The 19443-nt window shown below is 42.8% G+C and overlaps 1 protein-coding gene across 1 annotated transcript; it reads left to right on the forward strand.

Moving 5' to 3' along the window:
• The first annotated feature begins 5254 nt into the window (after positions 1 to 5254).
• Positions 5255 to 16629, forward strand: SOD1 (superoxide dismutase 1). The gene is made up of 5 exons (XM_085879875.1): positions 5255 to 5451; positions 5539 to 5626; positions 8563 to 8632; positions 8914 to 9031; positions 16371 to 16629. The coding sequence occupies exons 1-5, from the start codon at positions 5368 to 5370 to the stop codon at positions 16476 to 16478; spliced, it is 468 nt and encodes a 155-aa protein (XP_085736001.1). The 5' UTR covers positions 5255 to 5367; the 3' UTR covers positions 16479 to 16629.
• Positions 16630 to 19443: the final 2814 nt, after the last annotated feature.

Consider the following 19443-nt stretch of genomic DNA (forward strand, 5'->3'; position numbering starts at 1 on the left):
GCCGCTGCCCTCACCACTGCGCCAACACCAGGCTTATAGTATATTCAGTTATATATACTGGTATATTCCGAACTGTTATATTTTTATTTCAGTAAAAAAAGAACTGGTATATATACCCACTCGTTACCGTCCGTCTGGCCGCACGTTCGCCTTGGGGCCCCCCTGCGGTTGCCTTGCGGGCACCTTGAGGCTACCTTGTGTCTGCCTTGAAAATTCTATGGCCGCCGCAGGGACGCCCTGAGGTCACCGTGCGAGATCAAATCAAAGACCGTACGGCACCACCACGTTTTCGGTCTCCACAATTTATAAATATGCCGTGTGGCTCCCCGAAAAATAAAAACATGTGACTGCTACATTGTGTGACCGTGGAAATACTGCAGCCGCCCTATAATTGCAAGTGGCCGTAGATTTTGTCGACCCTACGGCCGCCGTGCCAAATGTGACTTAGGCCTAATTGATGTTCCTAATTGCTTAGCCACCCGCCGGACCGTGGATTTATCCGCGACTGGTGGCCTCAAAACCTGGCGTTTGGAAGGAACCCGAGGGCTTCCCTTCATAGCAAACCTCAAACCCCAGGCCGTAATATTTTGTGGTCTTGGAGTGGGATCTTTTGTAACCCCTGACATCAGGAGTCAGGATTGTGGAAATTCGAAATTGTGACTGAGTATTATTAGCGTGCAAACCTTACTTAAAAAGTAATTATGCAACTATGTCAGACCAAGGTGAGCAGGTTATCCAGGTGTGTTTTGAAGATTATCAGGAGGTCGAGGAGGAACCCAGGATCCAGAAGGGTGATATTGAGGAAAGTGATTCTTTGCGGGAATATTCGGTAGGGGCACAGCAAAGTCACTGCTAATGCTCAGAGACCCCCATCCCCAAATTTGTATCCCGGAAAATGCGACGCTTCCTCCTTGAGTCCATTCCCCAGAGAAGCAGCTCAGCCTCACTAGCGCCATTGGAAATGGACCGGTTAGCGAGGATGTTTGATCAAATGATGAGCAGAATGGACGACTGGTTCGCGGAGTCAAAGGCGATGGGCGAGGGATTAAGGCTTTAAGCAATGACACGAAGGTGATGGGTGATGGCTGAAGGCATGGCATGGAAGCGATTGGCAGCAAAATATATGGGGCACAGGCAGAAGGTGATAGGCGATGATGTGGCATTGAAATTCGAAGCTGTATGGGATTAAGTGAATGGAGTAAGGGGGTGTGTGGATGGTGTCAGGGAACAGATAAAGGTGGGTCAGGTCAAAATGACAGATAAAAAGGACTTGAGGAAGGGCAGGAACAATTAAAATATAAATCGGAGGTAATACAGAGATGATCAAAGAATTGAAAACGGCCCAGAAAGAAACTAAGGGTGTAACTGATAGCGGTCAAGAAGGAATGTAAGGTGAGACAAGACAAGGTAACCCAGAAAATAGAGGAGATGGGACAAACAATAGAGACAAAACAACAGGAGATGAACGAACAAATGAAGACCAAGGAACATATTGTGACGAGGGGACGGAAAATGAAAGAGAAATCTAGAAGACATGAAAGTAATTCTGGAAGAGGAACTTCAGGGAGCCAAGTGGGAGATCATAAAGATAAGAGACGAGATAGATAAAGTGAAGGAAGAAGCAAAAAAAATTGATGGAATGTGTTGAAACGACACTGAGAGATCAAGATAACGCATTGCAGGTACAGGTGGAGAGGATACGAGATGGATGAGAGTGGGGTGCATCTGATGGCAGCATTGTGCGGCGTGGTGGCAGATGTTTTAACCACTATACCCGATAATGCGGTGTCGGTACTGAACCTCATTGGGGCTCTGAAACACTGATTTGAAGTAGAACAACAGAGCGAGCTTGTTAAAGCTCAGCTCGTGGTACTAAAACAAAATCTCCATGATACTATTGGGGAATTGTCACACGATATTCACTGCAGGTGGGAATCGTGCATGGGGGCACCTGCCCAGGAAAGCCTGGCCCTGGACTACTTTATCCAGGCCCATTCCAGACCTCGACCTCAGGGCACACCTGTTTGTTTGGCACCTAGCCACCTTGACCGAGGCGGCCAACACTGCAGCTCATTTGGAGGCAGCGAGGCCCTTTGTATGGGGGGGGGGGGATGAGCATCATCCGGTGACTGTAAGGCAGGTGGGCCTTGCAAGCAACGGCAGGTCTAGGGAAGGGGTCGCCGAAAATGTAGCGAACTTGGAGAGACTGGTTTGGGAGGTGGTAAACAATCAATTGAGAAGACTTGAACCATGGCAGGTGGCTCCATTGATGGCATGAAGGAGGTCACCAGGGAATACCACAACTTAAAACTACAGGGGGGAAGAATTTGGAATTTAGGAGGCATACACCTTACCTGGTGAGGTGTTATAACTGCGACCAGTTGGGTTACATAGCTTTGGACTGTAGACATTCCCGTAAGGGATAGACCCCGACCCACCGGCACCTCAACTCCAACCAGAGTGCCCCGGAATAGCCAACCACCCCCCCCCCCGTCAGACCCCGGGAAACCAAGGGGTGCCGTGAATACAGGGCCGTGTTCTGCAGTGGTAGAGAGACCAGAGTTCTCACTCTCATGGTAAGTAATTTGCAGTTGGCTCCCAGAGCAACGGCCCCAAGGTTAAAAGCAAGGATGGGGCATGGGGTTTTGTGTGGATTATTGCCAGCTAAACAACGCAACACTCAGATCCCTATCCCTTGCCTAGAATTGGCAATACCCTCGATGCCGTTGTGGGCAAAAATAGCTTATCAACCCTGGGCCTCAATGGAGGGTCGTGGTGGAGATGGATGAGGCAGAGAAGGAGCAAATGCCATTTTCCACGGGTAAGGGACTATATGAGTTCACTGTGATGCCGTTTGGTTTGTGTGACACTCCCACAACCTTTCAGAGATGTCTGCTGTTCCAATCAGCCATGCCTGGTGTACCTGGATGACGTCCTGGTGCACACAAAAACATTTTACCAAACTATAACAAATTCGGACCAGGTGTTTAGGGGCCTCAATTTTAAAAAAAAAATTCTTGAAAGATGCTTCATGGTATAGGTATGAAATTTTTTTAGAATAAAACAAGATTGCTAAATGCATGTCCGAGAAATGGTTGAGGATGTGTTCGATACCGGGGTTTTTTTTTTCAACTAAAATAGCCGCCAGTCTACCAGTCGGCTATATTTGCTCAGTTCACAAAATAAAGTGAGTTGCACATGTATGCCATCATGTACTGTGTCTGTGCTAAGTGTGAACAAAATTAGACCAAATATGCCCGAGAAATGTTTGGGGACACATTTAAGTAACAAAATGGCCGCCAGTCAGCTGATCTCGAAAAAAAAATGACGTGCAAATGTAAGTCTTCGTTCGATATCTGTGTGCCAAGTTTGAACAACATCGGTAAATGAATGTCCGAAAAATGGTCAAGGACGTGTTAAATATCGGGTTTTTACAAGTCAAATGGCCTTCAGTCGGCCATCTTTGATCGAACCACGAAACAAAACGATGTGTACATGTGCACCATCATGAATTGTGTCTGTGCACAGTTTGAACAAAATCGGTCCCGATACATGTCCGAGATATGACTGCGGACAGACGGACGGATGGAAGAAACTGAATCTGTAAGCCCCCTTTTCGGACGAAGTCCAACGGTGGATGCCATGATCAAATAATTAACCTCCGCCATCTTTGAAGATGGATGGAGGTTACTGTTTTCACCCCTTTCTGTTTGTTTGTGAACAGTATTACAGAAAAACTCCTCGACGGATTTCGACGAAACTTGGTGGGGTGGTTAGGTATGGTCCAAGGATCATGCCATTAAATTTTGGACTTGGTCCAAAATCCAATATGGCGGCCATTTTGAAAAAAATATTTGAATTTTTTTTTTTGGATTTCTACATGTTTTAAGTGATTTCCAACCCCCCCCCCCCCAAAAAAAAATGTTGGAGAAAAGAACTATAACTCTGTCAGCACTGTTGACATCATATTTAATGAATAAGATATCAGGTTCACTTGAGTGACCCAGCAGTATTGGCTGCGGAGGTTTTGCACTCTCCCGAGTGCTCCCCCTCGAGCTGTGGCTGCCATGATATGGCGGTGCACTACTTGCTAAAAAATCCTGGAGAGAAGAGACGGAACAGCCTTTGGTCGGTGGGTCCATGACCGGGAGAAACGAGGAATAAGAGAGTTGATGTCTACAGTTAAAGGAAATCTTTGTTGAGTAGCCCTGGGGGTGTGTTCCGTTAACAAGCGGCTTGCTATCGCTTGCCAAGCCAAACGTTCCCTGTCGACTGTTTTGCAAGCCGCTTGCTAAGGGAACGCACCCTCTTGTGTGAGCAAAATGGCCGATGTGGCCGGATTCTGAATGGTTGGAGTCGCTTCGTTGGGGGTCTAAAGATGGTGGTGCGTCGAGTCGCTTCGTTGGGGTCTAAAGATGGTGGTGCGTTGAGTCGCTTCGTTGGGGGTCTAAAGATGGTGGTGCGTCGAGTCGCTTCGTTGGGGTCTAAAGATGGTGGTGCGTCGAGTCGCTTCGTTGGGGGTCTAAAGATGGTGGTGCGTCGAGTCGCTTCGTTGGGGGTCTAAAGATGGTGGTGCGTTGAGTCGCTTCGTTGGGGTCTAAAGATGGTGGTGCGTCGAGTCGCTTCGTTGGGGGTCTAAAGATGGTGGTGCGTTGAGTCGCTTCCTTGGGGGTCTAAAGATAGTGGTGCGTTGACCTCAACATTCAGATTGTCAATCCTTTGGGTGTATTCAGTTACTAAGCAGTTAGCTAGCGCTTGCCAAGCCAGCTGTTCCTCATGAAGTTTCCAATGGCGTGTTTGCTTGAGTGCTTAAGCCACTTGGCGAGCGCTCGACAAGAAACTTGGTAACTGAACGCACCGCTCTTATCCACCGATCAACGAAATGTGACGTCATACGACCGTCTCGTGAATTGAACTAAAGGGCAAAAGGCAACGGCGAATACTGTAAAAAATGAATTTTTTTTTCTGCAGCTCAGATATACATGTGGGAGAATATGTGAATGATGGGGATAATAATAATAAAAAAAGATAACGACATTAGCTTAACCTGACACTCAATACACCGCCCAACTCCTCGGACAACACTTTACAACAGAAGGAGGCCATTCGGCCCATCGTACCTGTGTTGCATCATTTAATTGAAGATACATATTATATTGCTGCGATTAAATTGCAATCGTTTCACCTTCTTCACTTTCAATCGCATTTTTATTTCGGATTTTTTTGTAATTATTATAAAGTTTAAATTTTTCACCCTTGTTACCTGGGCCGTCATTTTGTAAAACACTTCCGGGTTCACCTTGGCGCGCGCCATTAAAAGTCGTTACCCGAGACTTCGACAGGTCGTCGCTCTTTCCTTCGCTCACGATGGTTCGTCGTGCCGTTTGTGTGTTGCGTGGCGATGGCGATGTGACCGGCAATGTCTATATGGTTCAGGACGATGCTGAAGGGGTAAGAGACGACCTCATCCTCGGTAGTTGAGGTTTTTGTTATTTTGTTTGTTTGTTTCAATCTCCCAGTTTCTTGTCCTGTTTGCAGAGTCCGGTCGAGCTCTCTGGCGAGGTGAAACATCTTACTCCCGGACAGCACGGCTTCCATGTCCACCAGTTTGGGGACAACACCAACGGTTTGCCCAGCGCTCCAACCCTCGTCTGTTTGTCTGTCTGTTGAGCAATAAATAAATAAATGATTTGTTCACCAGTTTGTGGCAAGGCGCCGATATGTTGTAACAACGAATTGGATTCTCATAACTGTTGGGCTATCTATCTCTTCTTCTTCTTCTTTCGGCTGCTCCCGTTAGGGGGCGCCACAGCGGATCATCCGTATGATCCACGTAGTGATTTGGCACATGTTTTACACCGGATGCCCTTCCTGACGCAACCCTGGTCGCCTCTTACGACACAGGGATATGGTACACCTATTTTAACCGGGGTATACACCGGCCCAGTTTACTGGTACTCATTTCGCCGACCTCGGAAGGATGACAGGCTGAGTCAACCCCCTGGTGTATTAATTCAGTGGCCCAACGGGGATTGAACTCAGGACCTTTTGGATCCCAAGCCGCTGCCCAAACCACTTCGCCAACACCAGGCTCCTTGGGCTATCTATCTATCTATATATCTATTAATCTATTTATCCGATTTATCTATCTCTCCTATTTATCTTTTGATATCTATTAATCTATCTCTCCTATTTATCTATCTATTTATCTATCTATATCTATCTCTATTTATCTATTTATCTGTCTTTATATATTTATCTATCTCTCCTATTTATCTCTCAATCTCTATATCTATCTCCATATCTATCTCTCCTATCTATCTCTATATCTATCTCCTAGTATCTATTTATCTGTCTATATCTATTTATCCGATTTATCTCTCAATCTCTATATCTATCTCTATATCTATCTCCTAGTATCTATTTATCTATCGATATATTTCTATATCTATCTCTCCTATTTATCTATCTCGTAGTATCTATTTATCTATCTCTCCATTTATCTATTTATCCGATTTATCTCTCAATCTCTATATCTATTTATCTATCTCTCCTATTTATCTATCTCTCAATCTCTATATCTATCTATCTCTCCTATTTATCTATCTTTATCTATTTATCGGATTTATCTCTCAATCTCTATCTATCTATATCTATCTCCTAGTATCTATTTATCTATCGATATCTTTCTATATTTATCTCTCTATATCTATTTATCTGTCTCTCCTATTTATCTATTTATCTATTTATCCGATTTATCTCTCAATCTCTATATCTATCTCTATATCTATTTATCTATCTCTCCTATTTATCTATCTCTCAATCTCTATATCTATCTCTATATCTATTTATCTATCTCTCCTATTTATCTATCTCTCAATCTCTATATCTATCTATTTATCTATCTATATCTATTTGTCTATCCATATTCTATTTCTATTTGTCTATCTCGTATGTGAATATCTATGTCTATTTATCTATCCTTTTATCTATCTATTTCTATTTATCTATCTATTTCTATTTCTATTTATCTATCTATTTCTATTTATCTATCTCCTATCTTTATATCTTTATCTATTTATCAATATCTATCTCTCCTATTTATCTATCTCTCCTATTTTTATACCTATATCTATTTATCTATCTCCTATTTATCTTTATCTATATCTATGTATTTATCTATTAAAATCTATTTATCTATCTCCTATCTTTATATCTTTATCTATTTATCTATCTATATTTATTTATCTATCTATCTCCTATCTTTCTATTTATCTATCTCTCCTATTTATCTATCTGTCTCCTATTTATTTATCTATCCATCTATCGATCCATCGAGTCCCATATATCTATCTATATATTTATTTATTCACACCTTTGTTGGTTGCTTCGTTCGAGTCCTTTGCTGTACTAAAGTGGTATTTAGCCTGGGTGCAGAGTACGAGGAAGAGGGAAAGAAAGATATAAATAAATAAATAAATAAATGTTGAGTCGGAAGCAGGAACCCCTGCCATGCAAATAAATAAATGTTTTGCGAAATAGCTCGAGGGGTGACGGTGCCAAAAAGGTGAAAACAGCTGTGGACTGATGTTTAGATGTCCTGAGCGACAGGATAGGAGGGATTTGTCAGGTTTGAAAAATGTTCTCATTTTTTTTCTTTTTGCCTGTCGAACTAACTTCCACATCCTTTTTGATCTCGTTCTTCCCTCCAAGTCTTCAAGACAGCCATTCAGTACCATCTCGGATTGTCCCCGATCTCAAACTGTGATCTTTTTTTTTTACACCCAGCTAACCCCTACCCCAAGACAACCTTTCCAAATTTCCAGTTTTTCCTTCCTGACAGTTTGTTTCTGTATCGGTCTTGTCCACCCCATGCATCCTCCCTGACTCTGCATTCCTCTCCACATCTCCCTCTATTTTGTTCCTCAACCCCACTGTTGGTGGCCCCACTCTTCCTTTTCTTCTGTTTAATAAATGTGTTTATCCGTTCAATGGTCGAGCTCCTCTACGAGCCCCTTGGATTTAGAACGATATTGGGTCCAAGGCACTCCTCCTTTAGCTATGAGGGTACAGGAGGTGAGCGCAATGAGTGGGGGGGGGGGGGTCAATGAGTCGGCCAGGTATCAAGATTCCTTGTATGTGCCACATGTCGTGAGCTTGAGCAGAGTAGTATGCCAGACTGAATCCCCTATCCAATATCCTTCCTGACCTATTGTTTGAGATATAGGGCCTCCCACCATTGCTGAGAGAGGGGAGAAACAGCATGTACTGTACATCGTTGTGACTGGGACGGAATCCAAACTGATGCTCAGATATCATGCTCTTTCAAAAGGGAACAGACTTGATGTCTGCAGCTGTTTATGATTGAGTTTGTGACTTTGCTTGTAATTAAAAGTAAGCTTACTGGCCTCAAGTAGAGAGGACTTTTAAATATGTTTTTGTAAAATACAATTGGTGATTTAAAAAAAAAAAAATAGGCATTTTAAGTTTCATGATGTGAATCCCATTAATAAATTATACATAAAATGTCAGAATTTGACTTATTTATTTTTTATTTTCCAGGCTGCTTGTCTGCTGGTCCTCACTTCAACCCTCTCAACCATAACCATGGAGGTCCCACAGATAGCATCAGGTAAAGTTCACTGTTTGTTTGCAATGTCACATTTGCGGTATCTTTTATATACTTGTTTTCCAGTGCAAGTTAAAAATTCACCCTGGGTTACTCCTGTGAGGCCAAAACCAAACTTTCATTCAAGTTGCATTGGTGCATACAAGGATGACCATCGATGCTGCACTTTGCTTGATGCTTAAGGGGAAGGGTTCTCTTGATCATGTTTACAAGTATTTCGCTTGTATGCCCCCAACCCCCTTTTGCTTTCCATAAATATATATTTTTTTTGTTTCCTAAACTAGACACGTTGGTGATCTTGGGAACATTGAAGCAGATTCTACTGGAACTGCACACGTGAAGATCTCTGACAAGATTATCTCTCTTGCAGGCCTGAATTCTATTATTGGACGAACACTTGTGGTTTGTAACATTAATTAAAATGTCTGCAATGTGTTTTTTTTTTGTTGTTGTTTTTGTTTTTTAAGTTTGTGCCAGTTTCTGTATTGTTCATTGCCTAGATTGAGAATTGAAGAGGTACATGTACAACCATTGTGCATTTGCTGCGCCTTGTGTGCAGCAGCATTTTATCAAATCAAAATTTTTCATCAGGTCATTCCTGGTGGAACTTCTTTTGCTGTCTTTCAACTTTGCTTTAGGTGGGAAGCATGGGGATTTGGACAGCATGCCTATTGACTTTGTTCTAGTTAGGGTATCAAGCCTTTCAAGCTGGGTCACCGATTGTTTTTTCTTCTGTTTCTTATTCCGCCAGCAATTTTTGGCCTTGTTCCCTTTCAAATTCATTTTCTCTGCAACCGCTTTTTATTACCGCGCTTTCGAAGAAAAGCGGGAATATTGTGATTGTCTCCGCCGTCCGTATGTCCGTCTGTCTTACCCTGTAACTCATCCTACACCGTTTGAAATAGGAACTTGAAACTTTGGGACATAGTAGATATATGTATGGGGAAGTGCACAACACTTTCGGATTTTTGATATGACCCCTAGGGGCCGTGCCAGAGGGGGTGGGGTCATGGGAGTCGATTTAAAAATAAAAAAAAATTGTCATAGCTTTGTAAATCAAGCATATTCTTGAGTTGTACATTTAACAACATATTATTTTGAACACATGATGATCAGAGGGTGCTTGGGAGGTAGGGGGTGCTTCGCGGATAGGGGGTCAAAATAGCTCCTCCTACACCGTTTGATAGGATCTTGAAACTTTGGGTCATAGTAGATATATGTATGGGGAAGCGCACAACATTGTTGGATTTTTGATATGACCCCTAGGGGCTGGGCCAGAGGGGGTGGGGTCATGGGGGCTGATTTTTTTTTTTTTTAAGTGTATTTACCATTGTACATGGTAAATTATTTTATAAATAAGTTACTTATGTGGCCCCCATGAGTGACAAACAGTCACAGGTTTTACTGTATTTATCTAATTTATTATGAATAATGATAATTAATATTATCCACAGTTCATTCCTATGATTAAATTTATGCACAGTTTTGTTAAATTAATGTTTCCTGAAATGTTGACATGCTTGCAATGACTTCTGATTATTTAACATAGTAAGTCTGGTCATAAAGCACATCAAATAGAAAAGAATAGTCAATCCATTTTGCAAGATAAAATTTCCCCTAGCGTTAATGGGACAAAGCAGTGCGCGCGGGAATATGCGATGGTGTGCCATCGACAACGTAGTTCTCGTCGGATTAACATTAAATTTTCACCGAAGGTGTGACAAATGTAGAATGCTTCTATGATAATTGTGACATCATGGGTCATGTGGTGTGGCAGCCATGTTGAAAAAAAAAAAAAAAGGAAAAACTTTGGACCTCGAGCTGTGAAAATACTCCATGGCAAAATTTGAAACTTGGTACATGTCAAGTATTCCCCATTCGAAACGAGTTTTATATAAATCAAGTCGTTGGTACCTTTGTTATGACTTCATTGCATACGTAGAATACTATATCCGATCGGTGTGAAAATTTTTGAGTCTTGTAGCGATAAATTGGATGACAGAAAAAAAAAATGCTGTTGTGGTACAGTGGATGCTGGCAGTGGTGAAGGTGCAGCAAAAGAGATTGGTTTAAATGAGGTGTGGGAGATTTTTTTTTGTGATTAGACTTTTAAATATGTACATTCTGCACGAAGGATTGTAGACACAGAATTCTGTGCAGTTCTGAAGGAGCAGGAGTTGGGGACATTGAAGGAAAGGTAAACTATATTGTATCTGGTCATCGCAGGAAAAAGTTGGTTGTGGTACACCGAGGTGCGAATGATGTCCGGAAAGTTTATTTTCAAAGAGGTTTTGAAAATAGATACAGGATATTGGGTAAGTGGCTGAAAGCAAAGGGTTGTGAGGTCATGTTTTCTGGGTTTCTCCCAAGATTAGGAAATTAATATAGAAATTATGAGCAGAGCAATAGACATCAACCAATGGCTGGAAGAATGGTGTAGGAAGGAAGGTTTTACATTTAAGAAGCAGTGAGAATCATTTCAGAGACAAAGGGAGTGTTTCCAGAATGATGGCCGTATGTTAACTAGAAATGGGGCAGCAAGGTTTGCAGTGGGAATTTAGGAAGGAATTCAGGCTTTTTTAGGTCAGCGGAGGGTGGGGAAGCTATTAAGGAAGGAATGGCTGAAGTAATTGTGATGAATAAGGCCAGGCACGAAAATAGAATTTCAGGAAGGGAAAAGTTAAGCGTATTCCATACCAATGCCAGAAGATTAAATAATAGGATTGAAGAGCTTGAAGCCAAATTTGATAATGAGGAGTACGATATAGTTGCAGTGAGTGAGACATGGTTTATGGAGGAGAGTAACTGGAGGATAGGATTAGAAGGCTACAAGGTGTGTCAGTGTGATGGGAAGGAGAGAATAGGAGGTGGAGTAGCATTCTGGGTAAAGGACAGCATTGCATCAAGAGAAAGGGGTGACATTAAGGAAGGAATTGATGTGGAGGATTCTGTACGAGTTGAGATTAGAGATTGTAAAAACAGTAACATACTGGTTGGATGCTTTTGTAGGGCTCTGGGTGTGAAGGAAGAGGAGGAAGGAGGAGTACATGAGGAATTCAAAAGGGCATGCAGTTGGGGAAGAGTATTGATTATGGGGGATTTTAACTTGGCAGGGATCGATTGAGTCCAGTAACAGGGAAAGGGCAGAGCGGATGAGGATTGTTTTTTTAACCAAGTTTGTCGATAAGCCCACGAGGGGGAGTGCAGTGTTGGACCTCCTTTTAAGTATCGATCCCAATACGGTGGAGGACGTGGAGGTCGGGGAACATTTAGGAGCAAGTGACCTTGACGTAGTGTGTGCAAAGATTCTGTTAAGGGTTAGAGTTCAGGATAGCAGGGTAAGGCTATTAGATTTCAAGAAGGCAAACTTTGAGGGGAGGAGGAGAGAATTGGGAGACTCGAACAACAGGACAATCGGCATCAGAGAAATGGGAAGCCTTCAAGGACCAAATGTGTCAAGTGCAGAGCAAGTACATTCCAATGAGGTGTAAAACTTGAAGCAGAAAGAGACCAGCGTGGTTGAGCAGTGAGATGAGGAATGCTATTGAGGAGAAGCAGAAGTCATTTATTAGGTTTAAAATATCAGGACTGGAGTTAGATTTATATCACGATCGGAGTAAACAGAGGCAAGTTAATAAAAATAACTTTGCAAGCCAAAAAAGTATGAAAAGGACATGGCTAAGAATATTAAATATAATAGCAAGGCTTTCTTTAAGTGTATCAGGGGAAAAGAACAGGTGAGGATCTGGTGTGGGTCCATTGAGGAATAGCACTGGGAGAGTGGTTAGTGATGAAAGTGAGATGGCAGGCTTGTTAAACAGGTATTACCTTAAACTTTTACACAAGAACAGTCAGGAGAATTGCCAATAGCTGAGAGTATCTATCGAGGAGGTGCGGAAGGGCTTTTACAGAAGATTCAGGTTGGAGCGGAGGAAGTAAAGTAAGAGCTCGGTAATCTTAGAGAAGATAAGGCTCCGGGTCCAGATAATATACACCCGAGAGTATTGAGGGAAGCGGCTGAGCAGGTTAGCGAGATGTTCATGGATATTTTCAATCAGAGGATTGGAGATTAGCCAATGTAACGCCATTATTTAACCCTTAGATGCATGAGTGCAAAAAAGAGATTGCAATTTTACAGCCAAACTGGGTCATTTTTTGACCCACTTATGCATCTAAGGGTTAAGAAAGGATCCAGAGAAGAATTGGGAAACTATGGACCTGTTGGTTTGACTTCAGTTGTGGGGAAGGAGGAGGAGGAGGAGGAGATTGGGACCTTACTCTGTGCAGAGCATTGGTGCTGCTTTAGCAGTCTCCTTGGCTATTGGGCACAATCCTGGACGGGTTGCCACTCTGACACAGTATAGCAGCATGCTGGCATTCATTTTGCCGACCTCGGAAGAGCGACAGGCCGAGTTAACCCCACCTGGTATTAATTCAACAGCTGAGCGGGATTTGAACTCAAGACCCAAGGATCCAAAGCCCACCACCCCAACCATTAAGCAAACACCAGGCATGTGGGGAAGTTGTTGGAGACATTAAGGACCAGATGAAGAACAATTTAAACAAATGCAAACTAATTAAAGGCAGTCAGCATGGGTTTACCAAAGGTAGTTCCTGTCTAACAAATCTTTCAGAGTTCTATGAAGTCATGTCTAATTGGGTGGATGAGAGAAAGGCAGTTGACATAGTATATCGATTTTAAGAAGGCATTTGATAAGGTACCACATCGGAGGTTGTTTGCCAAAGTGAGGTCTTGTGGAGTGGCTGGTCAGGTAGCTCATTTGATTGGAACCTGGATTAGTGCTTGGAAGCAAAGAGTGGCTGTGAGTGGGAGGATGTCTTGCTGGGAAGATGGAAGTAGCGGGGTGTGTCAGGGTTCAGTACTCGGACCATTATTTAGATAGTGGGGGGAAGAGTAAGCTTTCCAAATTTGCAGATGACGGAAAGGTGGATCGCAGAGGGGGTGGTGATCGGATTCAGGAAAGTATTGATACTTTCATAGATTGGGCAAAAGATTGGCAGATGGAATTCAACCTGAGTAAGTGTAAGGTGTTGGGGATGCGAAAGAACAATGAAAGTGGAGATTACAGGATGAGAGGGGAAATTTTAGAGCGTGTCACACAGGAGAAGGATCTGGGGGTGGTAATAGATATGGGAGGCAAGTTGGCAGCACAGTGCCAGGCAGCTATCGGTAAAGCAAATAGGGGTTTAGGTTGTATTAGGAGGGGGATCATTTATCAATCAAGAGGTGGTGTTAACATTGCAGAGGAATTTAGTGAGGCCACATCTAGAATATTGTGTGCAGTTCTGGTCACCACTACTCAGGAAAGCCATAGATGCTGTCGAGAGGGTATATAAAAAAATAAACACCGAATGTATTTTCCGGTGTATAAACTGCACGCCTGTTTTTGACCCTCAAATCTCTGAATATATTGATTTTATTTTCAAATAGAGATCGAAATACATTTGTACATTAACTTTGTATGGAACAAAGTGACGGAGGTATCAACAGGCTTATTCCCATGTCCACTTAATTTTGTCAAACAGTCTTTCTCTCATTTTCTAGAAGTTGAAGAGTGAGAGGAGAGGCTACCAATAAGTTTTTGTTTTTCTTTCTTATTTTTTAATGTCGTAGATTTTTTTTTTTCTTGTTGCTAGATAAAGGAAGAAATGGGATTTATACCGGTATCATTCGTATTTCTTGTGGTTGTGTGGCCCAGAAATTGGCTGTTTGGTTTGAAGCTTTTCATCTAAACCCAAGGAAATCCGCATCGATGCTTTCCTCGTTGAAGACGTCACGTAACTCCTTGTCTGAATCAGGGTAGAGCAAGTTCATGTCGCTGTCGGTCATTTGCAGCCTCCTCCCAAATGATGTTGTTTTCTGTGCCATCCATGTTGTTGAAGATGCAGCATTTCAGAAATGCTTGATTGATTATGTCCAACGGTATCTCCTCCCACACTTTGATGATCCAGCCGCAGATCATCGGAAGGTTGACCTTTCTCATCCCTCCCGCTCTTGGTGTAGGTCTTCTCCCCGCTTATTGTCCAGTTGGATCAGCAGTGATGTAGCCCGTCCTTAAACGGCTTGTTGCTGGAGCGATGTCATCCTACCTGGGATGGAGACTAGATCGGTGTTGGTCCAACAGAGTAGCACTTTGGTGTCATCGGTCTTGACATCTGAACGCATCCAGGATTAACATGCTTTGTCATCGAGAGACGGCCATCTGTCGTACTACTCCAGACCGTTTGCACCCAGTTCTGGACCAGTCTCATCTATCTTCCCCTTCCACTGCGCATTAACAATGATGCTGGCTGAAAAATGGGCTTTGGGCATTGCCTTCCTCTTCAACACAACATATGGGGGAAGCTTGTCACCATCTGCGGTGCAGGCGAGCATGACTGTGAATCAGTCCTTCTTGTGACCAGTAGTATAGACCGTCGCATTGTGCTCCCCCTTCGCTGTAAAGGGGGTTACTGGTTCGCATTCCTGATACTGCTGAGGGGATATTCATGCTCTCGGTGAAGTGTGATTTCGGACTGGAAGCATGTCATCTTATCAGCCATATTATCTGGGAGATGTGTCCGGCATCGGACCGACAGTTGACGGCATGTCATCAAACTGTTGGCCCATGATGGCTGGCCGTGGAGGCCCCAATGTCATCTGTCTTAGCTGAGCTCTTCACCTTCAGCCTGAGAGCAAGTGTTGAGATGGTGGAACCCTCTGCTCTCTTCTTCTGGAGTTATTTCAATGGCACAACGGGTTCAAACTCAAGACCTTAAGATCTTAAGCCGGCCACCTTAACCGTTAAGCCAACACCAGGCTTGTATCGTTGATCAGAAGGGCAGACTGAGAGCCACTACTTGGCCTTCTGTTTGCAGTAGTTCAGCACATGCTTGTCCTGCATCACAGTAATACCGAAGAGGAAAGTATCTTACAAGTACACAAGATCGATTGCTGAGGGTGTTTATCAAATGATGTCACCTGCTCTCCTCGCATGCAAAACCAACTCTTCCTGAAAAACCCTGGGTCATAAGTTTGATCCTTCAAGAGATCTTGTCAGGCCAAAAAAGCCTGTCGTGACTGCAATGCCGAGCACAGTCACATGAAGTGACTCCTCCGTCAGGTCTTGGCCATGTCAGTTTGATTGATTTCTGCTCGTTTCGTGCTTCACGATCGTCAAGTTGACTCTACACTAAGACTATAACGGTAACGAAACATTTGAAGTTGGTTCCAAACAGCTACAAAACCACGTCGTCAAACGACGATCTCGATATTTTGGTGTATTTTGTGTCGTTGACAACTGCTCGGTGTTTTTACCACATTTGGTAATAAATAAATAAATATATATTTTTTAAAAAACGCTTTGGATTCTGATCAACTCGTTTTTCTTCACCTCCAACTTGCCTTGTATGGATTGGTATTCTTCACTTCCTTCGTACGTCCTGATGAGCCATGTTGATGATATGCTGTATTTATCACTGCTGAGACCAGCTTCACTGTGTAACCCCAGATGCCACCTTGTGCTCGTTTGTGATGTGCAACAATTGACTTTTAAAAAAAATTTTCTTGTTTGTTTTTTGTTTTTCTGTAATCCTACCAAAGTGTGCTTTTGTGAGAGGTGGAAGAAAGTTATCTGCTGCCTCCCCTCCCCACCAAGTAGGTGGATGTTTGTTTACATATTCCAAATGTACTGACAGTCTTGTTCCTCCTGTACCCACTCCCTTTTGCATCTCCCTCAAGGTACATGCATCTCCAGATGACTTGGGGAAAGGTGGCAATGATGAAAGCCTTAAGACTGGGAATGCTGGAGCACGCCTTGCTTGTGGGGTCATTGGTATGGCAGCATGACCTGAATCGTTCTTCTCGCAAGGAGATTGCTAAATGCTGTAATTGCAATTATGAATTTTGGTGATTGTGAATGTAGTCCAATATTCCATTGTTGATTGTCTTCAGCATTTGTTGTTGTGAGTGAAGGGAAATAAAGATTCTAGCCACAGAACATACATTGTTTATTGTTTTTTTTTGTGTGCGTGTGTTTTCTCTTTTCTTTTCTCTTCCCCCCCCCCCTCTTTTTCCCTCTTTCATCTTGTACCATCCTCTGATTTGCAGTGTCATTGCTGCAAAAGCATTGCTTGATAATGGCTCGGTGTTTGCCGTTGCCTTTGCAAGAATTGGAGCAAGAATTTTGTGATTTGTTCATGGTACTGGTGATAGCTCACCTCGCTTCAAGGACACTCTGGTATCTTTAACTTCCACCAATTAATGGTGGCAGACAGGACACCCAGTTTAACGGACGACACATATTGAAAAACCCTGTCTGTGAAACACTGGAATGACAGTTTACAGCTTCGTTGGGATTCAAACCCAGGGAAGACAGCTTGGAAGTGAGTGTGTGTACCTCTTGGTCATTCTACCAACCCAAATATTCACTCGCAATACCCATTCTTTCTCTTTTTTTTTTTTTTTTTTTTTTTAATTAATAACTCGTTTCGAGTGCCACCTAGTCTGGACTAATACACTGGGTTGTTTGTCATTGCCTTTTCTTGGCTTGGCTTGGCCAGGGTACTAATACAAAATGGCTTTCGTTGCTGTGAAATGCATGAGGATATTTATGGTTTTCCTGTGAATGTTAAGACTGGGCATCTAACTTGATCATCTGCTCCATCTCGAATGGAGCAGATGCGTATGTTGCAGAAATGGCGCCGCCTCTGGTGGCAGCCGGTATTGCATATCCTCTTTATCTTCATAATATAATGTAACCTCAAAATTGGTATTATATGTGTGTAATATATGTATAAAATTCAAAATACTGGTATGTTGTTTTGTTTGTGTTGGGAATCCAACTTCACATTTTATAGTTTGAAAGCAACCACACTTTACTTGGCCATCTTCTCATCTCATCCCAGATTGCTTATATGCATACTTCATTCCACATTTGGCAACATGAGCATCTTTCAGCTGTGTGCTTCATTGTTCTTAGCATTGATGGATCCTTCCATTTGGGGCCATACTCCGTACAGTGTCGGTGCTGCCGAATCGGTCTCCTGGGATATTGGGCACAATCCCAGATGGGTCGCCATTCCGACGCAGGATACTCGAATGGCTCGATCATCCAAGCAAGCTGGCACTCATTTTGCTGATCTCGTAAAGATGACATTCAAGATATTTGACTAGCCATGCCATCTCAATGTTTGTATTTTTCAAATTGTGAAATAACTGCATTCGCATTTAATAAATTGTCATACGTGTTGAGTAAGACTCAGACATGGTCAAATTTAGGAATGGGTTGCTGTCATTTGACACCAAAATGTTTGTTCACACTATTCAGATGGTTCAAGGAAGGTGGACTTTGAACTGGTGTTGCTTCAGAATGTTGGTCTTTTTTTCTTGGGCATTAATAACAGTCAGATTGGATAGTTTGTGGAGACCATGTTCAGGTTGGTCAATGCTTGTAGCCTTGAAGATTGTTGTGTGACCCTTGATAGGAGGAACTGATCTCTGAAGCTCATTCTTGTGTTTCGCATGCAGGGTGAAACATCAGTGTGCCTTTCCTTGAATGGATGTAAACTGTCCTGACTGGCAGCATTGTTTGGTGATGAAGATCCCATGGCGTCCTTCATGAGGAGTAGGCAAGTTGTTGCTGCCCTCACCTACAGGGGGCACTGCAACAACGGCCCAGCCATTGGCTGTATATGAAATCTCAGCAGAATGACCTGCATGATTCAATCCTCGAATGTTGATGCAGAGTTTGGAATGCTTCGTGTCAGTGGTATGCAGTCCAGAAGATTACTGCTCCTTACCCCACCAGCAACGCCATTGATGTCATTCAATTGGAGACAACTGGAGGGTAATTCATTGGCACAGTGTTATTTTTAGACCCAAATTGAGCCTGCCTAGACTTAACGATGGGATCGGTTTGGTAATTGTGCCGTTCAGCAGCATGATCAGATTAGTTTGGGCAGCCTACTGGCATAGGCTAGCAATCAAGTTGGCTGAAGAAGTAATCTTGTCTTTTGGGATGTTATCACTGGTGGTCAGGTACAAGGATGAGATCATTGGGCTTGTAATTATCCCTCTGGTCCAACAGGAAGGCCCCAGCTTCGTATTTAAAGATTAAATAATTTCCATGGATTATCCTCGCCTGCAAGCACTCTTGGGTTATTCTATCAAACGTGGTTGAGACCAAAAAATATTTGTGGTCGTCAACCCATTCGATCAAATACAAGTGTCCCTGGTTGAAAAATGGCCCGTTATCTCGGAGATCGTGACTTGTGGATCATCTGATTTGCTTAAACTTGAGTGAGGTGTTAACAGCTACTTCTCTGGACAGCATTGCATTCTAAAATTTCGATTTCTTTTTATTATTATTTGTCACCCCACCAAAACTCGGCTTTGAACAACCATTTATGTTTGGAAGTTGAAGTGAGATGTGCTTAGCTCGAAATGAGTTTCCACTTTTCTTTTGCAGTGACGTGGAGTAAGAAGTTATCGCTCTGGACGATATCTCGACTTGACCTCTTAAAAGGGGGCTTAACTCCCCCAAGGCGAATCGCCACAGTTACGCCATGGAGCCAATAATATAGTCAAGCACACATATGACATTCATGTGTGTTTTTGACTTATTGAAGCGCTTTCTTTGAAGAATGTAACTTGCCTGATTTAAGGTAAGCTAGGTGTGCCAAACCAGAAATGGGTTTAGTCACTTCAGAAATGGGTTTAATCGCAAGACGGCCTGTTGTACTTGAAACATTCCAATTGTGAGTGTCGTGGAGGATGTGAAATTAAGTGAAATACCAATTTTTATTTATTATTG

Source organism: Eptatretus burgeri, chromosome 4 (genome assembly GCF_056783735.1).
Source record: "Eptatretus burgeri isolate ZD-2024b chromosome 4, Ebu_testis_v1, whole genome shotgun sequence".
In the NCBI taxonomy this organism is placed as follows: Eukaryota; Metazoa; Chordata; class Myxini; order Myxiniformes; family Myxinidae; genus Eptatretus; species Eptatretus burgeri.

What these genes read in the sequence shown, in the direction of transcription:
- SOD1 (XM_085879875.1), top strand. Translation starts at nt 5,368, where the DNA reads ATGGTTCGTCGTGCCGTTTGTGTGTTGCGTGGCGATGGCGATGTGACC. An exon ending in GTTTGGGGACAACACCAACG is followed by an intron (nt 5,627 to 8,562) that starts GTTTGCCCAGCG and finishes TTTATTTTCCAG; the next exon opens with GCTGCTTGTCTGCTGGTCCT. An exon ending in TTATTGGACGAACACTTGTG is followed by an intron (nt 9,032 to 16,370) that starts GTTTGTAACATT and finishes ATCTCCCTCAAG; the next exon opens with GTACATGCATCTCCAGATGA.